General features: G+C 35.2%; 1 protein-coding gene across 1 annotated transcript in view; it reads right to left on the bottom strand.

Moving 5' to 3' along the window:
- The window catches only part of LOC108364623 (transcriptional activator protein Pur-alpha-like), a 56,736-nt gene extending 52,526 nt beyond the window's left edge, over nucleotides 1-4,210 (bottom strand). Inside the window, exon 1 of the mRNA XM_017618373.1 lies at nucleotides 4,138-4,210. Coding sequence (XP_017473862.1) covers nucleotides 4,138-4,157 — 20 coding nt within the window. The 5' untranslated portion in view covers nucleotides 4,158-4,210. The remainder of the gene's footprint in view (nucleotides 1-4,137) is intronic.
- Nucleotides 4,211-12,748: the final 8,538 nt, after the last annotated feature.

The raw sequence follows: 12,748 nt of genomic DNA, 5'->3' as shown, positions 1-12,748 counted from the left end.
CCTACTGAAAGAAGTCTGATGAGGAAATGTGGTGATTTCCGAAATAGCTATCACTTCTACCATTTTGTCAAATTATTGTTGCTTTTCCACAATAAATTTTCAAAAAAAATAATAATAAAAAAATAATGGCCTCGTGCTCATTATAATTGTTAAAAGGCCAAAAAATAACAAAAAACAAATAACTTAAGGACGAGCACACCTAAAAGTTAAACATTCTAATAATAGAAATATTAACAAAAACCAACAACCACATAATCAAGTGAATTGCAGCGGAATATCTGCGCTTGATTGTAGTTGGCTTAGCATGTGAAATAGTAGAAATAAGCAACAAGAATTAAGAAGGTGAACTTAGCACAGTGCATATGCAACTGGCTGAGACAGTGGGATCGTCGGTTCGAATCCTACTGAAAGGAGTCTGATGAGGAAATCTGGTGATTTCCGAAATAGCTATCACTTCTACCATTTTTTCAAATTATTGTTGCTTTTCCACAATAAATTTTCATTAAAAAACGGCCTCGAGCTCAATAAAAATTGTTGAACATAATTGTTATAAGGCCATAAAATAAAAAAAAAACAAATAGCTTATGCAGCGTTTTTGCTGCATTTAAAATGCAACATTTAGCACTTTCGAACATATGTTTTCGAAGAGCGTTCATGCTATAGCATTTAGCAAATGTACATTTACGCGAGTTCGAAATCGCATGCCTTTGACAAACAGCCGTGTTCCAGTCTCTTATTTAGATGCGTATATATTACGATCAATTCTCACGCAGAAGATAATGTGCAAAAACCCTACTGAAAAGGAAAAAATAAATTTTAAACCAAAAATTCGATACAAAAACTTGAATTGTTTTAACCATAACCGACCATTTGTTTGTGTATATATTTATTTGTCGGTGCTGTCAATTAAAATTTCCTCACTTAATTAGGAAACAAACCAAACAGAGTTGATCACAAATTGATCCAGATTTCTATCAGCATCAAATCGATGTTGAATTTGCTTAACTTTTCTTTATCCAAATAAGCACACCTAAAAAGTTAAACATTCTAATAATAGAAATATTAACAAAACCCAACAAAACCAACAACCACATGATCAAGTGAATTGCAGCGGAATAGCTGCGCTTGATTGTAGTTGGCTTAGCATGTGAAATAGTGGAAATAAGCAACAAGAATTAACAAGCGCGTAGGCTGCTGGCTGGGTCAGTGGGATCGTCGGTTCGAATCCTACTGAAAGAAGTCTGATGTGGAAATGTGGTGATTTCCGAAATAGCTATCACTTCTATCATTTTTTCAAAATTATTGTTGCCTTTCCACAATAAATTTTCATTAAAAACGGCCTCGAGCTCAACAAAAATTGTTGAATGAAATACTGAAATCATTTTAACTGGGTCCGTTGATAGCTGACGAACATATAAGAATATATGTATATAAACGTTGGTATGGATGATATAATACAAGATTGCACAAAGAGAAAACGAGAGTAAGAGAAATGCCGAACAAATGAATTTAGCTTCCCGTTTTGCAAATAAAAGATGGTGTGTTATATGTATTCATGACTGTAACGTAAACCTACCACACGGATTATATTCCTAAAAGAAAAGCTAAATTCAGGAATATATACATATAGAAATGCTCAAACTACAAGCTCAATAACAATAATTGATGCGGTGTTTTCAATATATTTTAGCGCCCTTGAGTTACAAGTATATACAAGTATCATATTTTGTCAATCATACCTATAATTTCAAGTATTAAAAAAATTAAAAATGAAAATGAATAAAAAAAATTAAATCCGCAAAATGAATAAAATTGAGTAAAATTTATGTTTAATTTATAACGAAACCTGGATGTGTATGTAGGTAACTGAATCGCCTAATAATAAGTTTACATATAAATAGATTATCCTCATTTTCGATCTTAACTCCTTAATCTGTAATTAGAAAAAGAGACTAGCCATACAAAATTATAATTATAAAATAATTTCAGATTAAACCGATAACTGTTTGGTGTCCAACCCAGTTTTATCGATTATAGTTGCGAAGAAGAGGAGGAATGTCACATGGAGAAGCAAACAAAAATTGACGCAAGGAAAAGACGTTTGTAAAGGTATTTGTAATAAAATATTAAGTTAAAAAATATTTAAATTGCTTAATATGTGTAGCAGGAAAAAGTGACCACGGTGGCACAGAGAAGAAACTTAACTTTTCCTCGAGTTGTCATGGAGATTATATTTATATGTAAACGTGCTTTTATGCTTTGCCGTACGCATAGGTTTACACATCAAATTTCATGAGAACCTAGTACCACGCCTTTTTTTACTTTTTCAATAAACAAAAATTTTACTGCTAGTGAATCTGGTAGCATGATTTTAGTTAACATAAACTTGTTAAAAGTCAAGTGGTCGGCAACAACAACGAATGTCAATAAATTAAACTACCTTCTACTTTTGTATCAGGGATGAAAATATTAAAAGTCTTGCGCGTTTCCAAACTGCCAGAATTCGGTACACCTGAGCAAAGGTCCGAAAATAAAGTTTTTTGTTTTTCCGAGGATAGAGATACGATCTAATGCAGTTTGATGACAAATTGCTGAAGCAAAATATTTTTAAGCCTATAAACGATGTACCGTTATCCGTGGAAGACGGAGGAAGTCGAGTTAAAATGACGCGCTGCAATTTGTAACAGTACCAATTTTTGGATTCTCGGAAATTTCTGATAAAGATGTGGTGCCGCTGAAAAATATATATACATAAATATAAGCACTAAACTATGAATTTGTGACAAGAATTATCCACATAAGATAAAAACCACTGCAGTGTCATTTTATAAAAGTTTTGTTTATAGAAAAATGCAAAGTATGACAGTTTGAGTACGGTTCGGTTATTTGTACAATGATTTTGGGTTGTCGTGTCCAAACGTGTCAAAACAAAGATTTCTGTTTGAAGTATGCTAATTACTTAACAAACATCCGGAATTCAGACTTTGTGTAAAAATTATGAAAGTTTCAGCAAAATGTTTTAACTTTTTAATCAGCTAAAATGGCGCGTCCCAGTTTATATGTATTTGGGTCGCTCACTTAAAACGAAAAACATTGAAATCGGCTCACTATCTGAAGATTTTTCGGGTTAGAAAAAGTTAACTTTCAATATTATCAACACAGTCCAACATGAAAATTTTCTCCGAGATAAGACTAGCCATTTCTAATAGATTTTGTATCACTAAATTGTAACGACTGCCGATTTAACGCGAAACAGTTAACATACATATATGTATGTGGATATATGCATGAACATATGTATATCTATGCATGCATATTCTAAATCAAAGAAGCAACCCTTTTCGAACCACCCCATACGGTTAAATTCGCCCTGGTGATAACAGTAGAAGCAGTATAAATAAACAAAATAAAAACTTTCCACTCGCTACCATAAAGACGTAAAGTCCAAAGTCAAAATAGCGGGTGCGATACAACTTGTTCGATGTCGTGATTTGCGATCTTGCTATTGCCTCACCTGAGCATGTGTAGATGTGTGTGCTTGTAAACAAAAGGATAACCGCAGAATCACCGTAACCAAAACAAACGTCGAAAATTCTTAAATAGCGAGCTGAAGGTGAATCGAGACTCTTTGAAGAAAGTCAGTATAGAATGCAATAAGCGCTCGAGCGCGAATCTTAATACCCGCCAAATCGGTTGACAAAGTCAATTTTTAAATTTAAAAGCAAAGTACTTAACACTGAAAAAGTCTTTTAAGAGACATTTTTATAAAGGTGCAGTGTCGCGATCCGAGCCGCGCTTAAGACATTCGTGTGAACGCTAAGTGCCTACACCGGCGAATTTCGCTACAAGACCGACGGCCAATTGGCCAACACGTGTCAAAGCGTCCACGTCCAGCGGTTAAAACCACAGCAAAACGGCCAGAATACAAAAACGTAATAGGCCAAAACTCATCTCCGTCCCAGTATCACATGCATACAGACGGCTGCATATACACAGTACCGGCCTAAGCCAAGTCGCAGATGACACAACAACACCACATACATAAATACATAAAGCTACATATGCACAGCACCGGCTTAAGCAAGATCGCCAAACACACAACATCGAATCACCGCATATCACAGCACTCAAACTCACCTATCTATGAGCAGCAGCATACACGCATCATCCCGAACGCCCGCATCACCTGAATTTCCTGCACCCACCTGGTTTAAGCTAAGTTCTTAGTTCGTAAAATTTCTCGTTTTGATTTCTTCGTTTGATTCTTTGGATTTACTTTAGTTTAATGATATTAACGCGGCACTTTGTTTGGAATTATAAAGTTTATTGTTTTTTATTTCATCACATTTTGCTTCATGTGCATTTATTTTTAATTTTTGCCTTGTGTTAGTTTAATTCGTAATTCGCCACATTTTTGTTTTACACTGCATTTATTTTTAAATTAGTTTTTAGATATACTTTTACTTTCACCACATTATTTACACTGCATTTATTTTCGATTTTAAGTTAACTTTAATTTTATCACGCTTTATCGTTTGCACTACATTCGCTTTACACTTAAGTTATTTTATGTTCCACATTCACATTTTGTCTGCTTTTATTAAATTTAGTAACATTGATTAATACCTATTGTGCAAAATAGCAATATTCAATTTTTACACGTCTGTGAATTTCTTTTGTATTTTTTTTTGTATATCCATCTTTATGTAATTTTGTTTTGTTCCTCGCGACGATGTAAATACGTACTTTTAAAAGACGGTCGATTTTTTTTCGCGACGTAGTAAATGGCCGAACTGAAAAGGAGAGCAAAGCAGGTGGCATACGTACCCACTAACCGTGATCCACTATACCACCTGTTTCTGTTTATTTGGCTACTCTCCTCTCCAGTAGTTATATATAACTAGCAGACCCGGCGAACTGCGTCCCGCCCAAAATTAGATTTTTAATTTAAACATTTTGGTCCAACAGTTTCTCCAACAATCCACATTTACGATTTGTACTGCTGGCACATTCATCGGGTAAGACTATGGTTTGATGGTAGTTTGCCGCCTTAAATAACCGAACGAAAGTGTTATGTCCATGAGAAGTTCCTTTGTGGCAACAATGATCCGGATCTATACTGAATGTGCCCTAGAAACTTTATCTTATAGTTGGAGGCAATTTCAAAATTAATGCGTATCCTTGTTCCACAAAAATACAATATACATATATAGCAGAGTGGTTCATAAACACACTCTATTTGAAAATTCATAAACGCTACATCAGAATATTGTTATTTGTGATAAAAAAAAGAGAAACGTATTTTTTTATTTTGAAAAAAAAGTTTTTTTAGAGGTCGCGCTGGTCGGTTTTTTATAAAACGCTGATGTTCTTAATTTTTTTATTTTTGTGACATGTTAAAATGCAGCTAAAAATGTGGTTTTTACATATAATTACTCTGGTATTATTGTTGAACATTCCCTTAATTACACACCTGTCTTAGACAGTTAGAATGGGCCTAGTTCCCGAAAATATTCTCTCGAAAAGACATTAGTAAAATTAAAACGTTGATACTGAACGATTTATGTGTTGTCATGGGTTGGAACTTGTTATCAGGGGGTTTCTGGGGTTGCTAATTAGGAATCTGAAGTCAGTTTTTCAAAATTCAAAATGGCGGATCCAAAATGGGGATAAATTTTTTTTTTAATTATTGGATTTGTTCGAAAACCGGCACTCGAGAGTTTTTGGGTTCGCCGATTACGAGTCTGAAGTCAATTTTTTAAAATTCAAAATGGCGGATCCAATATGGCGATAAAATAAAAAAAATTACTAAAATTAAAACGTTGATACTGATCGGTTTAAGCATTTTCAAGGATTGAAACTCGTTTCCAGTGGGTTTCAGGGGTTGCTGATTACGAATCTGTTGTCAGATTTCACACATCACAATTCAAGTTTGAGTGATCTACAAGTTACAAGTGTTTTCAGCATTTAACAGTTCATTATCATGTACGGTGTAATATTAATTATTATACACTGAACTATGAACTATGAACTATCTGTACTAGTATCTATAATAATAGACAATAATTTGCAATGTTTTTACACTTTTACAATTAGTTTCGGGCACTATTACACATTCATGACTTGCGCCACTCTGCCATAGTACGGTTGTTGCTCCCTTTGATACCACAGTAATTTTGTACACAACTCTGAATCAACAAAATGCATGCTCCTTCTCATTTTCAACCCTGATCAGATTTTACCCCCGAGGAGTACTCAAAAAGGTTTATTACTGTGTATACTGTGCTCAGCGAGTTGCCTATGCACTGTGCTAAGTTCGCCTTGTTAATTANTAGGAATCTGAAGTCAGTTTTTCAAAATTCAAAATGGCGGATCCAAAATGGGGATAAATTTTTTTTTTAATTATTGGATTTGTTCGAAAACCGGCACTCGAGAGTTTTTGGGTTCGCCGATTACGAGTCTGAAGTCAATTTTTTAAAATTCAAAATGGCGGATCCAATATGGCGATAAAATAAAAAAAATTACTAAAATTAAAACGTTGATACTGATCGGTTTAAGCATTTTCAAGGATTGAAACTCGTTTCCAGTGGGTTTCAGGGGTTGCTGATTACGAATCTGTTGTCAGATTTCACACATCACAATTCAAGTTTGAGTGATCTACAAGTTACAAGTGTTTTCAGCATTTAACAGTTCATTATCATGTACGGTGTAATATTAATTATTATACACTGAACTATGAACTATGAACTATCTGTACTAGTATCTATAATAATAGACAATAATTTGCAATGTTTTTACACTTTTACAATTAGTTTCGGGCACTATTACACATTCATGACTTGCGCCACTCTGCCATAGTACGGTTGTTGCTCCCTTTGATACCACAGTAATTTTGTACACAACTCTGAATCAACAAAATGCATGCTCCTTCTCATTTTCAACCCTGATCAGATTTTACCCCCGAGGAGTACTCAAAAAGGTTTATTACTGTGTATACTGTGCTCAGCGAGTTGCCTATGCACTGTGCTAAGTTCGCCTTGTTAATTATTGCTGCTTATTTCCACTATTTCACATGCTAAGCCAACTACAATCAAGCGCAGCTATTCCGATGCAATTCACTTGATCATGTGGTTGTTGGTTTTGTTGGTTTTTGTTAATATTTTTATTATTAGAATGTTTAACTTTTTAGGTGTGCTCGTCCTTAAGTTATTTGTTTTTTGTTATTTTATGGCCTTATAATAATTATATTCAACAATTTTTATTGAGCCTGAGGCCATTTTTTAATGAAAATTTATTGTGGAAAAGCAAAAATAATANATAATTTGAAAAAATGGTAGAAGTGATAGCTATTTCGGAAATCACCACATTTCCTCATCAGACTTCTTTCAGTAGGATTCGAACCGACGATCCCACTGACTCAGCCAGTTGCCTATGCACTGTGCTAAGTTCGCCTTGTTAATTCTTGTTGCTTATTTCCACTATTTCACATGCTAAGCCAACTACAATCAAGCGCAGCTATTCCGCTGCAACTCACTTGATCATGTGGTTGTTGGTTTTGTTGATAAATAACTTAAGGAAGAGCTCTCCTAAAAAAAAGTTAAACATTCCAATGCTGATTGTGACTGCAGAATAGTTCGGTCGTGTTTTCTATCGCTCTGTGTTTATTTTCATTTATCTCGCAATAATGTCTTTATGTACTAATTGTACGGCCCATTGTGGGCTGAAAGATAAAATCTTAAACGCGATTTCGGATTTGGAAAAATTAAAAAGCATTTTTATCGCATTAATTGAACCAGCAAATGATAATTCTATTTCGCCGGCTCCTACTACTAGTGGAAACAAAAGAACGACGCGTTCGCAAGCAAAAGCTAGTGATAGTGTTGTTGCTCAGCCGGGTAAATTGCCAAAGCGAGCTTTCACTGCGCCATCTAATGATGCTGTTGCTGACTCTAATACCGTGGCAGTACGAAAAAGTTCTGAGATGCATTGTGTTTCTGATGCGCCGGGTATAAATACTGGTTATAAGGCTCTTGATGTAGTTGATACTAATACCAGTTTTTCAACTACTCCTAGTAGTAATACCGGTTTTTCTACTGCTGTTGTTTTTACTCGCTTGCCAACTACTCCTGGTAATAACATCGGTTTTTCTGCTTCATCTCTTCCGCCTGCTTGTACTTCTGCCTGTCACTAACTGCTGGCCCCGCTAACGCTGTGCCTACGTATGCCGCTGCTGCGGCTTTGGCGAACAATGCTAGGTTGAGCAATGCACAAGCGAAAAACGCAACTAACAATGCGCAAGCAAATAATGCACAGTGGTCCGCTATGGATAAGAAGCGTACTCATAAGAGACATAAGCGGTGTGTATTTGGGTCAAATGAGAACTCGGAGCTGGGAGTTGTTGTTCGCCGCAAATGGCTGCACTCATCATCGTTTTTGCCTACTGTAAGGACTGATGACATCATTGGCTATGTGGCTAAATATGCAGCTATCGATAAGAAGACAATTTTGTGCTATAAACTGGTCAAGAAGGATTTTGATTTGGAAACTATTAAGCACATTAATTTCAAGCTTGGAGTTTCAGAATCTGACTACTCAAAAATTCTGTCATCGGATATTTGGCCCTCCAACGTTGCCGTCCGACCTTTTGATTTTTTTCAAAAAGATGCCCAGCCGCAGCCCAAGAAGTAAAAAGTCATTCTACCTCTGGTGATCGGAAAATAAGTATCTATCACCAAAATACTTCGGGACTCAGGACAAAATCCGAAACTGTCTACATTCTCAGCTCACAATTGGATTATGGCCAGCGTTGCCGCTTTGCTAATTTTTTACCAAAACTGGTATTTTTTTCCTTTTTAGAAGGAGTTTGGTAATTTGGTAATTTTTTTCTCAATTTGGTAATTTTTTTAACGTAAGTCTTTTCTTTTAAGTTTTTAATAGTAACTTATTACTTATTAAAATTTATAACTTTGAACCTTCTGACAATTGCAGAAAACAAAAAAATTTGCTTATGTACTTACATATGTATGTATCTACACCTTAAGAGAGCCAGAAATTTAAAGGGTTCTTTAATGTAACAATTTGCCTTGACAACTCAGAACTTTTAGTATGAGTTTGCAATATAGCAGGAAACCACCCATTTTTCCCAATATAGCGGCTCGATCACAGCCCGTACAGTCCCACAAATCTGGATTTTGGATCATTTTTACTGCCGGAACCAAGAAAATAATTTCACGGGACTAATTAAAAGTTTGCGATTAAATACGAATGTGACGGACTTATAAAATAGTAAAAGCAAATTTTATCTACCGTTTAACGATACATTTGCTGGTTTCATGTTTTGGTTTTAAGTTATGTAAAATAAATTATGTAAAAGACTGTATGTTACAGCCCATTTCCACCAAACGCTTAACTACAGTTAGGAGTTTAGATATTTTTAACAAGAGGTGATCTGCAATGTTTATTTATTCGTTTTTGTTATTTGCCTTTCATTTGCTTGTACCTAATGTGAGCAACTACCTCCTTCGAGTTGTAATCTGCTTTTTTCCAATAGGCATAAACTGCAGTAGAAATGAACTATTAAACACCTTTTAAATGTTTGTAAATCTCTGAGCGATTTTTTGTTTTATGTTTTAGGGCCGATTGTTCAATATCTGATTAGTACAAATCGGAGGTAGAAGCTCCGGTTAAATACATTGAACAACCGGCCATTAATAATATTTGTGAATATTGTTTAATTTGTTATAGTCGGAACACATTGGAAAGGACAACCACAGCTGTAAATTGTTCATCTTCGTTATCTAAACGCTCAGTCGATGGTGATATAAATTTTTTGAACGCGGCAGCGACATCATGCAAATGTCATAAAAGAATGGCAAGAACTGATTTTTCAGTCGAAAAATATAAATAGATCTAAGCTGGTCACAATCCCAGACGTGGTGTATTATCTACATACGTCGAAAAATAATTTCCAATTTGTTTAGAATATTATGCCCATACAAATTTGGTAATTTTTTTCTGTGTTTGGTGATTTTTTTTAGAGGTTTGGTAAAAAATTTAAAATCTTTGTGGCAACACTGATTATGGCTGCTTCGTTCTGACAGAAACCTGGCTGAAGGCTAACTTTTTCGATGCGAAGTTCTTTAATCCAGCTCTCTTTGACGTTTTCGCAAAGGCAGAGATTTTGCTAAAACTGGTGTTAGTAGGGGTGGTGGTGTACTGATAGCTGCGCGCAGATATCTTCGAGCTTCTTTTTATCCGCTGCTAGATGCCAACTCCCTGTTGGATCAACTTTGTGTAAAATTACATGGCACCTGTGGTGTGCTGTACATTTGTGTGTCCTACATTCCGCCGGGCAGCTGTGATGTCATATACAAGGCACATTTTGACAATATACTGGTACTCCACGAGAAAATTGGAAACAGCCAACTCTGTGTTTTAGGTGACTTTAATTTATGTAATATTTCCTGGAGCTTTATTGATAACAATATTTTCCTCACCCCATCAAATGTTACTACTGTATCTGAATCATATTTAATTGATAATTTATTATGTATTGAATTATTTCAAATCAATGGTTTTTTTAATGAGTTAAACCGAATTTCAGATTTAATATTTATTAGCTCTAATATAAATTTCAAGCTCTCTCATGCGGCCAGTTACATCTCCCCTCCAAATCAGCATCAGAGCCCTATGGTTTTGGAGTTTGAATTTTACCAATATTTTGAATTACCGACTGCTAGTCAGACGGTTGCTTTTAACTACTCTTGTTGTAATTTTGCTGAATTGAATAATTTGTTTGATTTGGATTGGTCCCAGCTCTTTGGAAATGTGGATGTAACTGGTTGCTACGATATTTTTAAGTCTAAACTTTTTGATATTTGTGTGGGCCCCATCCCAATTCTTAATTCGAAAACCGCTAAGCATCCATGGTTTACTAAAGAACTCAAACGTATAAGGAATAAGAAGAATAAGTTCTACAAAAGACAAAAGCATTCCAACAATGTTAATTTGCGTGAGCGTTACGTGTTTTATAGAGCTGAATTTAACAGACTCAATAAATCTTTGTATAGGAATTATATTCGCGGCGCAGAAAGCAATATTAAATCTAATCCCAAGTTCTTCTGGAGTTATAGTAAATCAAAGAAAAATTGCTCTAATATACCTGCATCGGTCCAGCTTAACGGGGTGTCAGCTCCATCTCCGAAGCTGTTAATCGTTTTGCTGATTTTTTTTCTACCAACTTTATTTCAGGTAATTCTGATAATGATTTTATTCCTGAAGATCTTTTGTCAAATTTAGATACTCCCATTAATTAAAGTTGACAGACGAGGATGTAGCTAATGGCATTAACCAGCTTAAACTATCCGCTAACACTGATGTAGATGGCCTCTCGGTTATTTTATTTAAAAGTTGTCCTTCACTAATTGCGCCTTTGAGGCACATTTTTAACATGTGTCTATCTGCCGGAGTTTTCCTTGATGACTGGAAATTGACTTTTATTACGCCAATTCTTAAAAGTGGTAATAAAAATTGTATTGAGAATTATAGGCAGATTTCTAAGCTTACCACTGTCTCAAAACTGTTTGAGTCCATAGTTAAAGATAAAATTTACTTTGCTGTTAAACATTTATTATGTCCCAACCAACATGGGTTCGTGCCGGGAAGATCTACGTTAACCAATTTAGCTGCTTTTACAGAGGATTGTTTGGAAACCTTTTAAAAGGGATTCCAAATGGACGCTATATATACCGATTTCTCTACGGCTTTTGACAGGGTGCCTCATCGAATATTGATAGCTAAACTTGAAAGCCTGGGCTTTCATTCAGAGTTTCTGAAGTGGATCACATCCTATCTGTATAACAGACGCTGTGTTGTTCGTTTTGATAATGCATCGTCTTATTCTTTTGTCTCCTCCTCTGGTGTTCCCCAGGGTAGTGTCTTAGGTCCGTTATTGTTTGTTATCTTTATTAATGATATATCTTCCTGTTTCTCAAAGTGTAAGTTTCTTCTATATGCGGATGACCTGAAGATATACTGTGAAATTAAAAATATAGAAGACTCATTGATTCTCCAGGGTGAGCTTGATAATTTGTACTATTGGTGTGCGCGTAATCGTTTGTCCCTCAATATTGGTAAATGTCATTATACCTCTTTTGCAAAAGTGATTAGTATTGTTTTAACCTCTTACTGTTTTTCGAATATCCCGCTAAAATCAATTACTGATTTTAAAGACTTGGGTGTTTATTTTGACTGCAAGCTCACCTTCACCACCCACATAAACTTTATTGTTTCTAAATTATTCGCGATGTTGGCCTTTATTCGTCGCAACTGCTCGTCATTTTCCGATCCCTATACTCTCAAACTGTTGTATACTCTCAAACTGTTGTATTCTCACACTTTTAATTCAGAGATTCTTTCAAATAATTATCATATCTACAGAAAAGATCGGGAGGACAGAGTCGGCGGTGGCGTACTATTTGCCGTAGACTCTTCAATACCATCTGAAGAAGTCAGTCTTCCACACATTGAATCTGCAGAATTCAAATGCATTCGTGTTCAGGTTGGAAGGGGGTTTACTTACTTAGCTCTATGCTATATTCCTCCCCGATCTGACTTATCAGTGTATTCACAACATGTATCTTTACTGAAATCAATTAATTCAATGATTAAACCCTCTGATTCATTGATTGTGTTGGGTGACTTTAATTTACCAAATGTATCATGGAACATCATTGACAATGATATTGTT

Source organism: Rhagoletis zephyria, unplaced genomic scaffold, assembly GCF_001687245.7.
Source record: "Rhagoletis zephyria isolate East Lansing unplaced genomic scaffold, Rhagoletis_zephyria_1.1 Rzeph_scaffold_01608, whole genome shotgun sequence".
NCBI lineage: Eukaryota > Metazoa > Arthropoda > Insecta > Diptera > Tephritidae > Rhagoletis > Rhagoletis zephyria.
This window is presented reverse-complemented; position numbering and strand designations above follow the sequence as displayed.